This window comes from Terrapene carolina, unplaced genomic scaffold (genome assembly GCF_002925995.2).
Source record: "Terrapene carolina triunguis isolate 2854851 unplaced genomic scaffold, T_m_triunguis-2.0 Scaffold236, whole genome shotgun sequence".
Taxonomy (NCBI): Eukaryota; Metazoa; Chordata; order Testudines; family Emydidae; genus Terrapene; species Terrapene triunguis.
The window spans coordinates 4,693,076-4,711,887 of record NW_020664587.1 but is presented as its reverse complement, the minus strand read 5'-3'; the positions used below and the strand labels follow the sequence as shown (position 1 = coordinate 4,711,887).

Sequence of the window (18,812 nt, the reverse complement as noted above, 5' to 3'; positions counted from 1 at the left end):
ACCCTCCAGCACCCCAGATGAGTTCCTGTCGGACAGGGACTAGCAAAGAAGGGAATGAAAACTCACTTCAAAGAACTTCTGTATGACGTAATTGCCAAACACATCGACCATCAGCTGGTAAGCGGCCTGCAGGATTTCATTGAACACAAGCTGGCGCTCCGCAGGGGTGGCACGCTCCAGTTTCAGCTGGATGAACCTGAGGAACAGGATTGGTGGGATGTTGTAATTCAAAGGGCTACTGGCACATACTCCCTCACTGGACTTGTTCGACTCAAAACCCATTCCAAAGCCCCATGTTGCTCAAAATAAACCGAGTTCTATTCAGTGCCTATTTGACACGCTAGGTGATGGCGCAAGCATAAATATCCCAAGAATCTCCCCGTTGCACAGCAAAGCACATCATGACGCAGGGTTACTGGTTACTTCCTGCTCGGACAGCCCTTTGAACATGGGGAACATGAAGTGATGCTGGCACAGCAAGCAGGTTAACTATGTAATGAGAATGCTCCTATTTACACACAAAGCACTTGGGAGCAAACACTGGTGGCAGAGCATCTACAAAAAGCAATTTGGTTGGACGGTTTCCGCTCCTGTGTAGCACCTCCTTGCTTTTGGACTTCGGATGTCCACTGCACACCGAGCTGATCAAGAAGGGGCTGTCCTAAAAGGGTCATATTGTGTATTGTTTTTAATCCCACCTGGATCCATGCTGATCCTGGGAAAACTCCATGATGTGCCCGGCAATCTCCCTGAGCTGTAGGTTAGGGTACCGGTTATTGCGGAAGTCTTCGAGCAGCCTGCTTCGGCCAGAGGGCATGACATCAGACATCCCGTAGCGCAGGCGAGAGGAGGGGAACAGTGTGCTGCTGGGGCTGAAGAGGCTAGAGGCACTGCTTGCGCTGCGGTACTTGGCTTCAGCTCCAGGGGCAGCGGAGATGTAGCGGCCGCTACCATTTGTGAGCCCTCCTGTGGGTCACAAAAAGGAGGATGTTTCAAAAGCTGAAGGTGAGCAGCTGAACGCCTGGGCTCCAAACAGAGACGGGAGCTCTGTGTAACACTATTTCTATGCTATTCCTAGTCCAGCTAACCTGGTTTTGCAGGCAACTGTTCTGGAAGACAGACTGGGCAAACTGTCCCAGAAAACAGTTTAGCTAGGACTGTGTTTGAGCATGGTTCTTTAACCCGGCCCTTTTGTATTTAAGCAGAAGCGCCTATAGATTTCAATGGGGAGTTTGGCTTAAAACTGAGAAGGCCTTTGGTTCCTAAGACTGTTTAAAAGAGTCTAAAAATCTGGCATGCTGCCAGTTCCACGTCTTTCCCATCTACCACAATATAACTGTCCGCATCCCTTTCTGACTCTCCTAGCCCGTCCAGGGCCCACCCTGTACTTTAAAGTCCCTTTTAAGGACTACGCAGTGTAGCAATATGTACAAGTGTGGAAGGATATCATCTGTATTTTCACTAGTGGCAGCCCTTGCTAACGCAACAGGAATTTAGCAGCTTTTAAAGTAGCAAGAGTGGGGCCCATCTTGGACTGTCTCCCCCAGGGTGAGGCAGGCCGCCAAAGCTACTTTTACAACTTTAAAGGGATCCTCAGGTGCATTAGACGTGTTTCCGATACATCGGCTCCCAAGTCTCCCTGTCAACTTGTGTGGTTTTTCAATCATAATTTCCTAATTTTCCCAATGTTTTTCTCTCCTCTATTGCCCTGTGAAACGACCCACCCAAAATAAACCATACAAGAAAACAGTGAAATTCAACACAATGAGCTGCCAAGTGCACAAAAGAAACAATTATTTATTTTCCACTACTGTCTTTCAGTTAGTGATTTTACCTCTTATTGGTTAACGGGCGTCCTACTGTCCCTTCAATACACGTTTCACTGGGAAACCTCGGTGAGCAAATATAAAGACTAAAAAGGTTTTAAGCTTTCAAAAATACCCCCGAATGATCATCTCTCTGTTAGGAGACGTGGGGAAGAGTTTAGGATTCATCCTACATTTAGGGGATGCACAGGTGGATGGAAAGTGACTTAAAACCCCCCAAACACCGTTTCTTTATCCATAACTGTAATTTCTCACAAAGTTCCATCAACGGTTACAAACTCGCTCAGTCCTGTCGCCCACTCAACTTCGCTGAAGACTTTTCCCCTCTATATACAGCAGTGTTGTCTCTCAACCCTTGATACCAGGGACCGGCGTGCTGCCTTCCTAAACTGGGGACCAGTCGTTGAGAAACACTGATATACAGGACCCAGCCTCCCTCTAGTGGACAGCTGTTGCAACTCATCTTGAGGAACAAGATTTTACTATGTGGTTCAGAGAAGGACATTCTTATCCAAGTGGAACCCAGTCTGCGAGGCCAGTATGGGGGCAGAGAGGAGCACAGTGCCCCAAAATCCAATAAGGCCTCTCTGACAGGGAGGTGGAGGAGAAAGAAGGCGAGCGATGCATACATCTGTAGGCCTGCCCACCTGAAAAGCACGCCTCCTTTTGCCAAGCTTTCCCATGGCAGTTAGTGAAGAGGTTCCCTGATAGGAAGCATCCCATGGGAGTCAAGTAACTGAAAATGGTCTCATTGAGTTCCCACTCCCCTGGGAAGAATCTCCTTGATTGTTCAGCTTCTTCTGGATGCAAGGGGCATATGAGAATGCACCATCCTGCACACCCCAGGAGAGAGAAGAGCTCTCTGCCAGTGGTGTGGCTCTCATTTTCTATGTGCACTGTGGCTAGCTGAGCAGGAATTCTGGGAGCAAGTGCGCCGATGGCAAGTCCAGGAAATGTATGCTTTACCAGTACTCCCTCCCAAACTAGTTCCTATGTAGGTCATTTTCCATCTGAAGCGGCATCTGATGAATACATATGATGGGAAGGTCTGATAGCTACTTCTCAGAGAGAGGCTTGCAATAGGGACCCTTGGTGATTTTCATACTGAGCTGGGAAGCCCAAAGCTCTTCTTCATTGTATCGCTCTGGACATTCCAATTATCCAATTAGACATCCCAAAGTCAAAGCCCGCCTCAAACTGAGTCCGTGCATAGTACCATCATCACCAAGTTCTGAAGCCTGGTGGGTTCTGGGGTCAGAAGGGATCAGTGTGAATTTTTGAAAACTGTCTTTAGAACAGACCGCTAGGATGTGGCCCATCCTGAAATGGGCACTCACGTGTAGGATAGCCTACGATGGAATCAATGAGCTCTTCTCTCCGCTCATAATGAAACCAACCCGGAGCAGGGCGCAAGTGGTTACTTCTTATGCAATGGGAATTTATCAGGAGATTGTCTAAGGCAGGAGTCGGCAACCCTTCAGAAGTGGTGTGCCGAGTCTTCATTTATTCACTCTAATTTAAGGTTTCACGTGCCAGTAATACATTTTAATTTTTTTAGGTTTCTTTCTATAAACTATAATATATAACTAAATTATTGTTGTATGTAAAGTAAACAAGGTTTTTAAAATGTGTAAGAAGCTTCATTTAAAATTAAATTAAAATGCAGAGCCCCCCGGACCAGTGGCCAGGACCCGGGCAGTGTGAGTGCCACTGAAAATCAGCTGGCGTGCCGCCTTTGGCACGTATGCCATAGGTTGCCTAGCCCTGGTCTAAGGAATGGCAGAATTACACTCCCTGAGGTGTGCTAAGAGACCAGAATCATCATTGTCTTTGTGAAGACTTAGTGTTGATGGCCTGAATGGCATAGCTCCAAAATGGTGAGCCATAACAACTATTGTGACTCTCTCTCTCTCTGGTACAGTTATTCAGAGGTAGAGGTCTTACACACAGACCTCGCCCCTAATTTTGAATCATAAGGGTTAATGTTTTTATCTGAAAGTCTTATTCTTGTGTTGGAGAGGTTGAGAAAGGGCAAACCAGAGACCAGTCACAAAGCCTCACATCTTTTTAGAGACTAAAACTAAGCCATGAATTAAAAACCTTTACTTCTACTTTGAAGAGGGACAAGGAAAATTGCTTTGACATGCTGTTCCTGAACAGAGGTAACTGCAATTGTTGATCTTTTCAAAGGGCTCAACAGGACAAGTGGGATTTGAAGACTGTATGGGAGAGGGGTACTCCGATAACAGTAAGCAGCCCTAGATTGTGCGGGTAACACTGCAGCCCATTTGATTTCTGGAGCTCAGAAAAAGACCAGACATTGACGTTTCTCAGCCTTCTTTCTAGGCTGGTGCATAACTGGGAGTGCAAGGTCTCGTTGTCGCAGTTGTTGTTGAAGCAAGGTTGGAAGTGATCTTGCCGATTCCTGCTGACAAAGTAATTTCTGGTGCAGGTGCAGTGTGAAAGGGCTTACTGGTCGGACTTGTGGAACATAATCCAGTATACGAAGGGCAAAAATCCCCCGGAAGGGATCTAGAGAGTCCCTGGAGGAACCGAGGTGGCATTATCTTGGTCTATTCTGAAGACCCTTGAAAAGCTTTGCAAGTGGCTCTCCAGAAAGTCTAAAGCAATCCAATGGAGCTCGTATCAGACTGTCTCTGGAGGTGGCATCTGCAACCAGTGTCCTAAGCACATGTTACCGCAAGCCAGAATTACGCAACAGGGAAGGTGAACTGGCACCTGCCCGGTCATATAGATGACAGATCTAGGATGGTTTTACCTCCTTGAGCAGGGCAGAGGGCCTGGCTGAGGCTTGCTCAATTTGGGGTTGGAGTGAGAAGACATCGCCCCTTCAGAATGCCTGGCCTAGGTAAGAGGGAATCGACAGCCAGGGAGTGCAAGACGACAGCTTCTGTCTCCTGGCTTTGGGTAGTGGGGAGCTCTGAGGCAGAAGCAGCTGTCCCAGCACTGACTGTGCTGAACCAGTCAAGACACTTCCCACTTCAGGCAGTAACTTTTTTGCTGGGTTTCTCCTCAGTGCCTGCTGGGACATGGTAGGGGACTCGGGTGTTAATCTGATGGCACTGTTTTATTCAAGAGCCAGCCAGAGAGATACTGAGGTGGTGAATTCAAGGTGCTCAGGAGCTATGCAAGGGAGGGCATAGACCTCTGGAGCAGCAAAGTGGCAGCTGCAGCCACACTGCTCTAACTGTTCCTGGAAGCAGCGGTTGGGGATTGCGCCGCCTGCAGGGTCTCCAGGCTGCTCGGAAGGCAGGAACTGCTGGAATGAAAGCTATTCTCTGAGAAACAGCCAGCTGTGACTCTCACCAAGGGAGACACTGAACTTGGGCTGGTGGGTGACATGCAGTGGTTGTCCACTAGAGGGCACCTGGATCCTGTTTAAAAAGAAAAAGGAGTTTTCAAACCAAACTGCCTTGGAAGCTGCAAGGAAGGGCAGGATTACCCAGCAATACTGCCATATCAGCTGATTAACACTTCTCATTGGCGATCTTTTTGTACAATCTATTGCAGAGCCCTGAAGTGTGCCACTAACTGCAGCAGAACATCCAGCATGAAAACCCATCCCATCAATCACAGCTAAAGACTTGTCTACACTGAGAAATTAATTCAGATTAAGGTAGGGTACGAATTTCAAGCAGAATAGCTTTTCCTAACTCTCTGTGTAGACACTCTTATTCTGGAATAAAAGCATCAACACAGAAATTTAATCTGGGTAGTTAATCAGGAATAACTCTCAATGAAGACAAACCCTAAGGATTCACCAACTTTCTAAGCAGCTCTTTTCCCCAACCCTGCAAAGGAGAGATTACCACACATTACATGTCTACATGATAGCCTCTCATTGTGTGCTACAGGAATTTAAATAGCAACGTTTCCACCGAGAGCCACAACATGTAAGACTTCAAAATTTGACAGGTGTCTCTCCTACATATCTGCAAGAATCTCTATGTTCTGCAATGGAATTTGAGAGGTTAGAAGAAAAAAATATTTTGTGCAACCTCAGGCAAGAGCAGAAACACTACTGGAGAGAGACTGGTTACGTATACTGAACTAAAATCCATGGAGGTAGCATTACAGTAATATATTTATCTTGCCTATGCAAATATTGTACTTTTGAGTTGTGGTATAATCATCATCTAACTCACTCAGGGTCTCTCTCTTTCAGTCTCTCTTTGTGGGCTATTTCAAGAACTGCTTACCTGCAGTTCGTGGTACTTGGTACTGCCCAAATAACTCACAAGATTACAATGCCAGAAAGAACCAGTTTGGTTAAATATAAGCCATATTTCACAGCTATGATATAATCAAACAGCTGAAAGAGCTGGGATGAATATTCCTGGTTTGTACAGCACTCAGTAATCGAGAATACGTCACTTCTCAGTTACAAGACCAAAGCCATGACATGGCTCAGGGCATGCATGTCTACACTACAAACTTAAATCGATTTATGATAGGTCCACGTACAGCCATTGCAGTAATTACTTAACTTCCTTCTTTTGGTGGTGCGCATCCTTACCACGAGCGCTTCTGCTGACTTAAGAGAAGCAGTGTGGGGGGCTGAGAGCCAAGGCTCTTAGCTCTGCGTAGCTCCCCACTGGGAACTCGGCAGCCCCCCGGCTCTTAGAACTTTATTCTACACCAGGCTTCTCCAATCCCTCTTTTGCAAACCGATTAGGAACAGGTGGTTTAATAATCCCTCATAACTGTCCCAGCTGTCTTTTAAATCTTCATTGAGGCGAGAGTTCCCTCCTTTCCCCATCAGAAACTAGTTCCAATATTAAGCTCTAAAGGGGATGAGGCCAGACTCTGCACTAAGTAAAGATGATGAATCCAGTGTTATCAGATGATAATTAAATCATCCCCAAACTCAAAGTGAACTGGGAATCCACTATGATGATGATGATGACGACAGCTTTCCCTATACTGTGAATACCCAAAGCCCCATGCTGCACTCACTGCATGATAGACGGGTGGAAGAAGCTCACTTAATTTTAACACCCACATTGAGTTTGCATTAAAAATTAAAAACAATCTAAATGGCTAACAAATGTTATGGAGAACAGCTGTATACAGGGAAAGCAAATAATTTGTACAGGAACTACTCTTAAATCACCTTTCACCCTGTGTAACTACTGGGCAGAGAATCAGCCACAGTGAATATGTGGCTAGGAGCAGAGTTTTTTAGGGAGGGTGGGGGGAGAGCCATCAGAGTTCCTTTCTGGCTGCTTTTAGGAAATGGCATAAGGCCCATTTATTTAGGCAGGCTTATACTTGACTTTTTTTTTGGTGTGCCTGTCTCTCTTTTCCACTGTGTGTTCAAAAAAGAACTAGATAAGTTCATGGAGGACAGGTCCATCAATGGCTATTAGCCAGGGCTGGCTCCAGCTTTTTTGCTGCCTCAAGCGGCGAAGCGGGGGAAAAAAGGTGCTTGCAATGGGAGATCTGTTCTAAATATTAGGAGATTTGCCAATCTGGATGTGTGTGTTCATATGAAGAGTCAAAACAAGGTAATAACTGAATATTGAATCATTTCCTATTTTGTACTACACATTATAACAAAAAAACAGTTAGTCATCGGTCCCCTGAATCACTGTTGAGGAGTGAAATTCTCTCATGTGGGAAGGCAGTGTTTACAAGCCCATCATTCACATATGAACACACACATTATTTAGTTTAGTATATTATTATGAATTTTAGTCCAATAATTTTCTGTATATTTTTGTACATTCAATATCTACAAGTCATTTCATTTCAATCTTTTCTAGGCACAATTTAAAAAGGCTAGTTGTTTTTAATGACATTTCTTACAGAATTATTTAAGTCCTGGTTGGCCAGGGATGTCTTCATATAGCAATATACTAAACTCAACATCCAACTATGAATCTTCTTTTGATAGGCCACATCAACGTGAAATTTTCATCAACTGAATAGCTAAACATAACACAGCATAAAACTAATGGTGCTCCAGAAATTGCTACATTTGGTATAAAATATGAGATTGCCTTATAATCTAGTAATTCCTTATTCAAAAATCTTTAACCTACAGGTTAAAGAATATCTTAAAACATCTGAAAAGGTTATGGGTCAAGCCTACCTGCCTTTTTTTTTTTATAGATATAAACAAATAATAATGCTTGACACTTTTAATATGCTTTTCTTCCATGCACTCAAAATGCTTTAGGAAGGTAGTTGAGTATTACTCCCAGTTTAGAGATGGGAGAGTTGGGAAAGTGGGGCACTGAAACTTGCATAAAATCAGAGTGAATCCCTGGAAAAGCCAGGACTAGAACCCAGCTCTTCCAACTCCCCATTCAGAGTTCAGTCTGGTGTGTGAAAGTAGCAGGTCTGCCATAAAAATACCAGGTGTGGATGGTTCCCAGAGTGTGCTCATCTTACCTAAATAATTACACGGTAGTTTAATTCTCAGCATGGAGAGAGAGTTCACCAGTAATTATTTCCATGTTGGGATAATATTCCTTACCCAGGTTTAAGCTTGAAGAGGATCCATGTGAAGATAAGGAAGGTGGTGGAGTCTGAGAATGGCCAGGTCCTTGACTAGGAAGAGGCATACCAACAGGCCCAGGAGAGGAGGAAAAGCCAAGGCCATTATAAAAACTGTGTCCAATTGGTGTCAAACTGCTGGATGTCCTCTTGTACAGGTCGCTGCTCCCTGTAAGGGAGTCTCGGCGGGAGCCACTGCCAGTGTTCGAGTTTGCAACTGAAATGGGAGAGAATAAAACTAAATGAAATTTATAAACTGTTCAGGGTGATGGGAGTGTTGAAAAGTGTGTAACAAACAGAAAAATGCACCAGTGTCCACTTTAACTGTTTGGCACAGGGCTCCTATTTTCATAAGTTAATGGGAATTGCGTATATGCATCCTCTGGCACAATCAGTCCCTAGGACGGTTTCCATCAATGCAAAGAGGCTGCCTGGCCCAATGCCACGTTTGTTTAGTAGAATTTGTCGATCTAGTATCTCTAATACACTACCCATAAAAAAGGATTTTTACAGTAAAACAATGATGGCTTTTGGAGCTAGTAGGGGCCCAACAATGTAGCTTGTTCAGCCTCAGGTGAAGAGGGTTTGTTTCACCCTTGAATGAGCCTATTTGAACTATCAGGCACAGATGGGCTGTGGATGGAAACATCCACCCTGTTCAGCCAGGGGAGAGGTCAGCCTCATGGGCAACAGGATGATGAAGAACTCCCCCCAAAGAGCACTACAGTATTAACACAGGAATTGCTAGACTGGATCAGATCAAGCCTCCATCTAGCTCAAACTCCTTTCTCAGAGCGGACAATACCAGATGCTTTAGAGGAAGGTAAAAGAACCTGTCTAATAAGGGAAATTTCTGTCTAGCCCCAGGCGGAAGTTGGCATAAGCAGGTTTGTATCAGCCTAGGCCTTCCATAATCGATACTCAACAAGCACATTCAGCTGTGTTCTGAGCTGTTCCATCTCCCCAAGAGACCAGCTAACATGCCTACCTGCCGTTCCAAAACCTCCCAGCGCAGATCCCAGCGTGGCGCCAAGAGAGCTGCTGCTTCCAAAGCCAAGGGAAGTGTTGGCAGCCTGGGCGGAGCCCTGAGAGAAGAGCGAGCTGCTCTGGGAATTGCTGCTCAGAGAGTTGTTGCCATAAAATGAGCTGGATGCCAGGTTGTTGGTAGGCTGCTGCTGGGGTTGGGGCTGAGGCTGCTGAGTTCCTAAAGGGCGAAATGGTCCATTTGTTGTTCCTGCCAGACCACCAGCTGCGCCATTGGCTGAAGCTGCAGCTGCTGCAACCGCTGTAGAAAAGCAATTAAACAATATGGTCTAAAACAATCCACATTGGGGCTTAGAACTAGCAGGTCCCATTTCTTTACTACTGATTTTATTTACTACTCTTCCCTCTGGCTGACATTCGCCCCCCATGCAGGGAGTTGTCACAAAACGTATACACCTTCCACGTAAACAGCATGCAGTGCTGCATACACCTCGTGTTGATCTTCTGTCTCGTTACACAGCTATGGTTTGAAATCACCTTAGTTGTGCGACCAACACTGAACGTTTCTTTTTTCCAGATTGTTTGTAAGTGTCTTGCTCGTTTGGCCTGCTCCAGTATCCCCTCATCTCTCTGTGACAGCCGGTCACTGTATTTGGGTATGTCTTTTTCAAGATAATCACCATTTGTGGAGGGTTAAGCAAGAGGTAGCAAAAGCAAACACGAGCTGCTTCCAAGCTAAATGTTAAAGGGACAACTGTCAACCTGGATTAAATTGGAATTTTGTAAAAAATGAAGGCCAATAGAAATATGTCCACCCAATAAAAACAATTTTAAAAACAAGCATTCCCCTGACATGCGTGAAACCCCAAACACGCAGTACTAAGGATCTGACAGTCAAAATGACTTTGATTTTTAATAATCTAAGGTATTAAGTAACATTAGCCAAGGTTGTTAACACAACATTAATGCTGAGAGTTTCCTTTAGAAACGAGTTATTTTATGATTAGGGAACATCTCCAATCATTTAAAGGTGTATGAAGGGAACTGGCTCAAACTTCCCCTCAACATCTCTCAAAAAATCCTAATAAAAAAACCCCAAACACAGTAATCCAAAAAATAAGCCTAGGAAATTTCAGTCCAAAAAGGTGACAGATATAAGCATAGTAAATAATTATAATGGAAATTGTTTCAAAATCTTCATTTTAGTAGGTGCCACCAGGTACTGTTGATAATATCAGAATTTTGCAAAGTGGTGCAAAAAGCTATTCTATGCTCACACTCCAGTTACGTATTTTGAGGCTCAGCCCACAGAGTACAGAGAAAGTTCTCAGCAGCAATCCCTGTAATGGATCTCAGTGAGGGCAAGTGTGTCATCATTGCCAGCACGTCTACAGAAGAGTGCACAAACACCATTCACAGAATCGTCCCCATCTTCCGCGTGGATGGGACAGATTTGCACACACATTTCTAGCTATGTGGAACTTACCTGCTTGCGCTGCTGAGGAACTGATGATAACAGGAGCAGGGGCTACCAAGCGCACAGGGGCCCCCAAGCCATTCCTAGCCCCTGCATTCACCACCAGGGCACCTGTTTGGTCATAGTATGCAGCAGGAGCCAACATAGGATAACCTAAGAACACAGAGACAAATTAACATATGCAACTAAGCCATCTACCACCAGGAGCCACTGACATTTCAGATTGTTTCAAGAGAAACTTGGATTACAGCTACAGGACACTTTCAAATATAAATAGGTGAAAAACGGCATAAATTCTGATTCTCGGGTCATGTCTACACTGCCCCGCAGTTCAGACTAAGGGTTGTGTGCACTAAAGTGCTGAGCTGTAACTCCTCCATGTGGACGCTGCATGTGCAAACTCAAAGGTGCTGAGTTCGCACTAAAGCAGTCCTACCAACACAACTTATTTCCCTTCCCTTACAGGAATAAGCGATGCATGTATAAGGCACCTTGTATACCACTACAGCTGTGTCCATACTTTAACTACCCCAGTATCATTGTGCACGCACACAAACACTACATTATAAAACTTGACTGATGCAGAATATCCCAACATCTGATCACAAAAAACCCTAGCTTTTACACATTGTGAATCACCACCCTCCCAAAGCCAAGGGCCAGATTGTCAAGAAAGGGCAACTCTCATTTAGATGCCTAACCCAAGTGACCAGATTTTCAGAAATGCTTATGTCTCAACATGGGGTGAGCCCTTTTGAAAACTTCACCCAAGAAGTAATAATGCCAAATTCGAGGCTACCTATAAATCAAACACACCTTGCAACATGCATGTTATCTTTCACTCTATAATCAAAATAAAGCCTTCTACAGCTACACTCTAGTCATATGAAGGCCTATACCCATATGGAATTCCCAAGCAAGACACTTCACGCCGAAAAGTTATAGAATATTCACTTAACCTAACTCTGACCAACCAGACATACTTAGATCCGTTTAGCGGGTCAATAATGGCCTGTATACTTTACACAGTAGAATACAATACTGCAATTTATCGGTCAAGAGTTTGTAACAGTCTTGGGGTCACAGCTAATGTTATGGGAGCTCATCTTCTGCAGACCTTGGTGTTCTTGACAGTGAGGCTGCCTGCACGTGCCCCCACAGGAACAGCTATTGGAAAGTGATGATGTAGGGTGCTGAGGAAGAAAGATGTCAGCCTAGCCAGGCTCCACAAAAGGCCCAATACAGTGAAAGATTAAATTCTCAGCTGTTCACGACCATCTTCCTCATTGGCTTCCATGGTACAAATAGAAACAGTTGCAACAAACCATATTAGATAACTTAATGTATTGTAATTATTATTTTTAAAGCCACTAGCGTCTACACAAAATCTTGGGCGTATTACATGAGGGTGAAATCCTAGCTCCATTACAGTCGATGGGGGTTTATTGTGGCCAGGATTTCACCTAATGAAAAGATCTATAAAGATACGATAGATCCCAAAACTTGAAATTTCAACAGAAGTCATTAATTCCTTCAAACAGCCAAGCTATCGAACGTATCCTCTTCTGACTTTATAGAAAATTTAACCTGTATCCTAAGAGTAAGTGAAGCAGTACAGGAGAGAACATTTCTTTTCACCTCTGACAAAGGGATTTAAACCATCAGAAAGCATGGCTGGTTGAAAGAAAATCAGTAGCAGTTTATCTAGTGCGCTCCTTTGCTTAACGGGCATCGATAGAGTCCATACCTGGCATCCCTGCTGCCAGGCCTTGTCCAAAAGCAAGAGCAGAGTTTACTGCTGCAGCTGCCACGAGTGGATCAGTTTGCTGTCCCTGCTGGTTCTGGTTTGGAGTCAAAGGACGCTGACTGGCTCCTCCACGGAGAACCTGAGTGAGAAACAGGATCATTGACTAGTCTGTCTGCTTTGAGACTAGTCTACAAGTCAAAGTAACTGAAAACATTTCTACAAACTTTCATGAACAGTCTAGTTAAGAAGTTTATGCAGTGTTGTTTTGGCCATGGATACAGCCCAGGATATTAGTGAAACAAGGTGCGTGAGGTAATATCTTTTATTGGACCAACTTCTGTTGGGGAGAGAGACAAGCTTTCACTGAAGCTTTCAGGTCACCTGAAGAAGAGTCCTGTGTAAGCTGAAAAGCTTGCCTCTCTCCCCAACAGAAGTTGCTCCAATTGAAGATTCTCTCACCCACCTTTTTTACCCACAAAAGCTTATGCCCAAATAAATCGGTTAGTCTTTAAGGTGCCAGCGGACTCCTTGTTGTTCTCACCCACCTTGACTCTCTAGTTAAGTGTACAGCTTCCTATGCACTGTGACAGGGATTCTCAAAACTTAATTGTACCACGACCCCCTTCTAACACGACCCCAGGAGGGGAGACCGAAGCCTGAGCCTGCCCAAGCCCCACGGCCCAGAATGGAGGGCCAAAGCCCCATCACCCTCTGTGTGTGGGGGGGAGGGGAGGAAGGGGGAAAAGGAGAGGGAGAAGGAGAGAGCGCCAAAACGGAAGCCCAAGGCAGGAGGCCTGTAACCTAAGCCCCGCCACCCAGGGCTGAAGCCCTCAGGCTTCGCCCCAGGTAGTGGGGCTCGGGCTTCAGCTTTGGCCCTGGGCCCCAGCAAGTCTAAGCCAGCCCTGGTGACCCCACTAAAATGGGGTCACGACCCACAATTTGAGAACCGCTGTGCGATGACAGATGTGTGACAATTAGTGTAGTTTTTCTTCTCTCTATTCTTAGTGGACTATGCTCTCAGTTACAAAGTCTTATACACACTGAAGACCTGATGTTAAAATGGGTACAAATGCTTTCATGATACCTAAAGATGCCCCAGTCAAGTTTACCAGACCTGACCTGGGAAAATTTCACCCATTAATCTTTTCACTCCTGTTTCCATACATCTCTAACTTACAACATTCTAAACAAATCTTTAAGAAACAGTCACTGCCCCTGGAAAAGGATGGTTATTGGTATTTGCCCTCTGAAGAGAACACATCTGGCTATTGATGTGCACAGAAACTACACTTAAAGCTTACCAACTTGAGCAGAAATGAAGAAATACTCGGTTTAGTTCCTATAGGCTAGTGAGACATGGTGGCTTGGCTTGAGTTTTTCCAAGCTGTAGACCCATCTGTGAAACAGTGACCCCTCAATGACAAGATCACACAACATCTTCTATATGTAGCCCTTGCGGTTAAAGTGTGTGATGCACTAACTGCTCTGCGGTTTATCTGTGAAAGCCTACTATGCAAGTGGTAATGAAAAAGTGTGCACCCACTTGTGAGTTCAGCCTATTAAAAGCTGTCACTTGGTGCCACGCATGATACAGACATTTTACAATATCAGATCACATAGAAAGGTGTCTCTTGCCCCTCCACCCCCAAAGTTAATAGTGGCAAATATTTACTTGGTGCATCAACAGAGAGAAAAGTAGTTAACAGATTTTCACGAACGCTCAACCCACCTCCAATCTAAGTGGTTTCAACAGCTGCAGTGAACTGATGAGCGTGCACAATGCTGGTGCAATGTACTGAACATGCCTAATGAAGGATATGTCACAGCAAGTGAAATACTGGTATTTTTATGAATCTGCCGTCCCCTTTGGGATCACCCAAGCACCAAAGAGGAAGTATCCATATACATCATTCTAGCAGGTTTCCAAAAGCGCTGGCTCAGCTCTTCTGAGTACTTCAAGGTTCTCATTACCGAACAGTGTTCTCAGTGAGGGCAAGTGTATCATCATCGCCATACTTTTGAAAACCACTAAAGCGCAGGGGAATGAGGGCAAAACTGGTATTTTTAAATAAAAAGCTAGGTTTCTCAAACAAGTTCTGAAAAAATCACAGCAACATGTGAGAAGCACTTCTTCCAAGGGAGCATCTGGGAGGACTTCCCTCAGAAATGCAGGGTCTGTCTCATGGGGGAAGAAAGGTTTGTGTTTAAAATATACACACACATTTTTAAGTCTAAAGCACTTTGGCCACTTTTAGGGCTGTAAAAATAATGAAAGATATTACAGGTTATATCTATGAGAGATGGTTTTTGAACCAGCCTATAAACACTGCAAAAGCCATTTCAGCATATACCTTATTTCAGGGCACAGGACCCTATTCTGAATGCCAAGCCTAAAGTGGCAAGTCTATCACACTTTGTTTCTTCTGCTTTACCAGTGTATGTATTTCTCAATGTAAGTGTGGAAGCTCAATTCAACCTACGCACGTTGGTGACTTGCCAGGTGCAGAGGTTTGAAGACTGGCTTTGTCAGGAAGCAAAAATGGTCTCTTTCTCATCACTGGTCCAGAATCAATGGAGTGAAAGATTATTGCTTTATTTTATCTGGAATGGCTTTAAGATGGTACAAAGCATTAGTTTCTGGCTCTAGCAGTTCTAAAGACAGCAGCTGCTAAGTCCAGATGCTAGCTATATAGTAGGGAAGATGGCATGTAGAAAGAGCATGTAAAGGTCCAGTAACTCTCAACCTGCAAGAGCTAAAAAGCAAATGCTTTATACCACTGCAAAGATGGTACCTCTCTGATTTCCAGCGGTATAATAGATTTATTTTGTTTCTAGCCCTGAAGAATCATTAGATACTGGTTGTTAAACTATGTGCAGCCTGACTTCGTGCTTGGTTTAGCAGTGGGTTTTCAGCATTAGTTCTGAACTAAATATAGCAGGTTCAAATCTCAAAGACATCTAACTTGCAATCTCTGGATATGTGCACAAGTTTTAGGTAAATGCATTTGAGAGGGTTGATGCAGAGCCTGAAATTCAGATTAGCATGCATTTTTGAGGTATAAAATGAGAGGGGCAGAGACTACTCTTACTCATGTCATGATGGTAATGACGACTACAAACAAAGGAACTGTGGTGCCACCAGCAGCCCTTTTATCATCCATCTTGAGCTGGGAGAGTTTAGCAATGATGGAATAATTTTAAATTTGTTATAACATTAATCTGGAAGTTATTTTTGAAACAAAAAATACCGAGTTGAATATTAAGTTAACTTTCTGGATTTCCATACAGATGCAGACCATTTATGATGCATTTTTACTTTGCTACAATGAAAAACCACCTTAAGTAACACAATTTAATTTAGCTATCATTCCACATCACATTATATCAGTACTTTCAGAGTCATTTTCATTTTCCACTCTCACCTGATCTACATCTAATAAGGGTTGTTACTCTTAATAAAATATGCATTTTAAAGAGCTAATACGTACTTAATTAACATTAATAAGTTAGTAAGATTTTTCAAAATGTTCTAACTCTTTATGGCTCAAGTCTTGCTGCATTAAAAACTGATATTAATATGCATTTTTATGACAAGTGACTTGTAATACTGGAACAAAACAATGGTCCATCTACTTGAGAATCCTCTCTCTGACAACGACCAAATATAGTTGCTTCAGAGAAGATATAAGCCGCATTATACATCTTATTTGCAATATTATTATGGTGAAATTCCTTCGGATTCCAGCTGGTGATCTGCTCACTAGTTGGTCCTCATTACTGCTGCAGACACTTATTTCTATAAACATTGGTTAAATCACAAAAGTATTTGCCTCAATATTGTCCTGCAGTAAAGTTTCAGAGGCTAATTTTATGCGGATGTAAAAACCGATTTCATTTATTCATTTTGAACTTCTACTTCTTAAATTCTTTATACTCCTCCTTGTTCTGGTGCAGATAAAGGCAAAATAAATAAATCAATAAATCAACCCCAAACAGCCTGGCTGGCCTTTTCCATATTGCATCTCCTCTCACATTCCTCCTTTCCATCTAGTTTTTTCCTAAGTGGCCTTAATTTGGTTTGAATTAACTCTTTTCCAAAGTGAATTAAACTACACTAAATTAAGGTCACTTTAACTCTGATTAACAGAGTCCACAAAGGGGTTCAATGTGGTTTAACTAATCCACTTTAGGTAACCTGGATTAATTTTTCTGAGTGTCCCTGTGTAGACAAGCCCTTAGAGTCTCCATAAATACTTACTAACAGACCTAAGGGATCCAGACTGTTATGGCCTATCATCTGAACTCTCATACCCTTCTATAAGGGATTTTCAGCTCTTAAAAACTATCATAAGAGAGGAATGAAACACACAAAAAGTGATGTTTAGGAAATACCAAGTGTGTGATACAGATCAATGTAAGGCATAAGGAAGGATAAGATGATGTCATGAATTCCATGACTTTCACAGACCTCCATGACATTTTCCACTTCAGCCCCAGCCACCCTGGGGGGAGGCTCCAGAGTCTCCAGGCACCGCTGGAGCGGGGGGACCCTGGAGCTCCAAGCCGCTGAGGCTGCAGTGGAGGCCCGTGGGGCTGTCGTCTGCTGCAGCAGCGGGTGCTGGAAACCCCTTAGCCAGCAGCAGGGATTGGGCTCTGTTCTCACCCCAATCCCCGGGCTTCAGTCATCTGCTGGTCAGCCCCCGATTGTTTTCAGTAAAAGTCACTGACGGGTCACAGGCTTCCATGAATTTTTGTTTATTGCCCATGACCTGTCTGTGACTTTTACTAAAAATAACCCTGACAAAATCTTAACCTTAGTCATAAGGCAACGGAGCTCTCCCTTTGTGCCTAGGTATTGCAGGCATCTGAGCTTGAGGATTTACAAGCATGGCAACTTTGCCACTGGCAGCAAAAGCACTTTTTAATCGTGAGCCACATTTGGTGAAGATAAATTTACATGTGTTGTATTACAGTAGCACCTCGAGGTCCTTTGTGTTAGATGCTATACAGACATATAACCAAAGACACTGCCTGCCCCACAGAGATTACAATCTACATAACCAAACTTGGTGCTAATATTGTTGTGAAAGATCTTAAAATTTGCTCCATATTTGGGTTCTCTGGGATCCTACGTTTTCAGAGTGGATTTGCCTCTATGTCACTGCTAGAGTTTCTGCAAACAGGCATGCAAGATCCACCTTGTTTTGCAGTGCTGCTGCCATCTGAAAATGTGAACAAGGAGGAAGGAGAAGCAGCAAACTTTGGGTACGTCTTCACTACCCACCGTATCGGCGGGTAGCAATCGATTTATCCGGGATCGATATATCACGTCTCATTAAGACACGATATATCGATCCCCGAACACGCTCCCGTTGACTCCGGAACTCCACCAGAGCGGTAGCGGAGTCGACGGGGAAGCCGCAGCCGTCGATCCCGTGCCGTGTGGACCCCAGGTAATTCGATCTAAGATACTTCAACTTCAGCTACGCTATTCGCGTAGCTGAAGTTGCGTATCTTAGATCGATCTCCCCCCACAGTTTAGACCAGCCCTTTAAAGTTCTTTCGCTTCAGACACTGGGAAATGGGAATATTAGTAATTTTTTTGTTTGTTTGTTTTTGAAACATTACAGTGAACGAAAGGGAGAGGGGAGGACAGATAATATACAAGTCTAAGAATGTTAGTTTTTGGTGTGGTTTTTTTTTTAAACTGGGCAAATGTTGAAGCAACCCACATTTGCACAGAAAGAAAGCTCATCCCTCCTTCTCAGATGGGAAATGGGTTGAGTATGAGTTGGGAAATGCATCAGTATGAAAAAAATGTGTTAAGATTAAGCTGCTTCCATCATATTAAACCATTATAGCTACAGAGCTGCAGATAGTCAATAGCAACAGAGCTATGGCTATTACTATGTGATGGAAACATCTTATTCCTAACGCAATTTTTTCACACAAATGTCGATTCCCCATTAAACCTGCTTTGCATAATTTTAATTCTCATTAAGGGATTTCTTTTTGCTGCAATATATTCACTTTTTTAAAACTACTTTGCTTAAACTTGCCAACAGCTGTCCCCATCTCCTTTACGTGTTGGAAATGAAACAAGATCTAACATTTCTATTCTACTGTTCTGCTAGTTACAGCTTCCAACATGGGTTTAGCCAGATATCTGAAGCAGCAAGAAGCTATTTTTAAGTTTCCTCCTTTCACTATTGACTGGTCTTGATTTGGCAGCAAATAACGTTGTGCAAAAGAGACC

At 43.7% G+C, this 18,812-nt stretch overlaps 1 protein-coding gene and 1 non-coding gene across 12 annotated transcripts in view; both read right to left on the bottom strand.

Moving 5' to 3' along the window:
* Positions 1–18,812, bottom strand: part of PUM1 (pumilio RNA binding family member 1) — a 125,314-nt gene that overhangs the window by 16,937 nt on the left and 89,565 nt on the right. For 9 of the 11 annotated variants that reach the window (XM_024209074.1, XM_024209073.1, XM_024209076.1 and 6 more), the window contains 6 exons: positions 12,557–12,695; positions 10,819–10,962; positions 9,337–9,633; positions 8,329–8,565; positions 699–966; positions 67–196 (listed from right to left, as the gene is read on the bottom strand). In XM_024209074.1, coding sequence (XP_024064842.1) covers positions 67–196; positions 699–966; positions 8,329–8,565; positions 9,337–9,633; positions 10,819–10,962; positions 12,557–12,695 — 1,215 coding nt within the window. The remainder of the gene's footprint in view (positions 1–66; positions 197–698; positions 967–8,328; positions 8,566–9,336; positions 9,634–10,818; positions 10,963–12,556; positions 12,696–18,812) is intronic. The other 2 variants (XM_024209082.1, XM_024209083.1) reach the window with 1 other exon arrangement.
* On the bottom strand, positions 14,488–14,571 carry LOC112112963. The gene has a single exon (XR_002908652.1). It is a non-coding gene; the product is annotated as a small nucleolar RNA SNORD103/SNORD85 (small nucleolar RNA).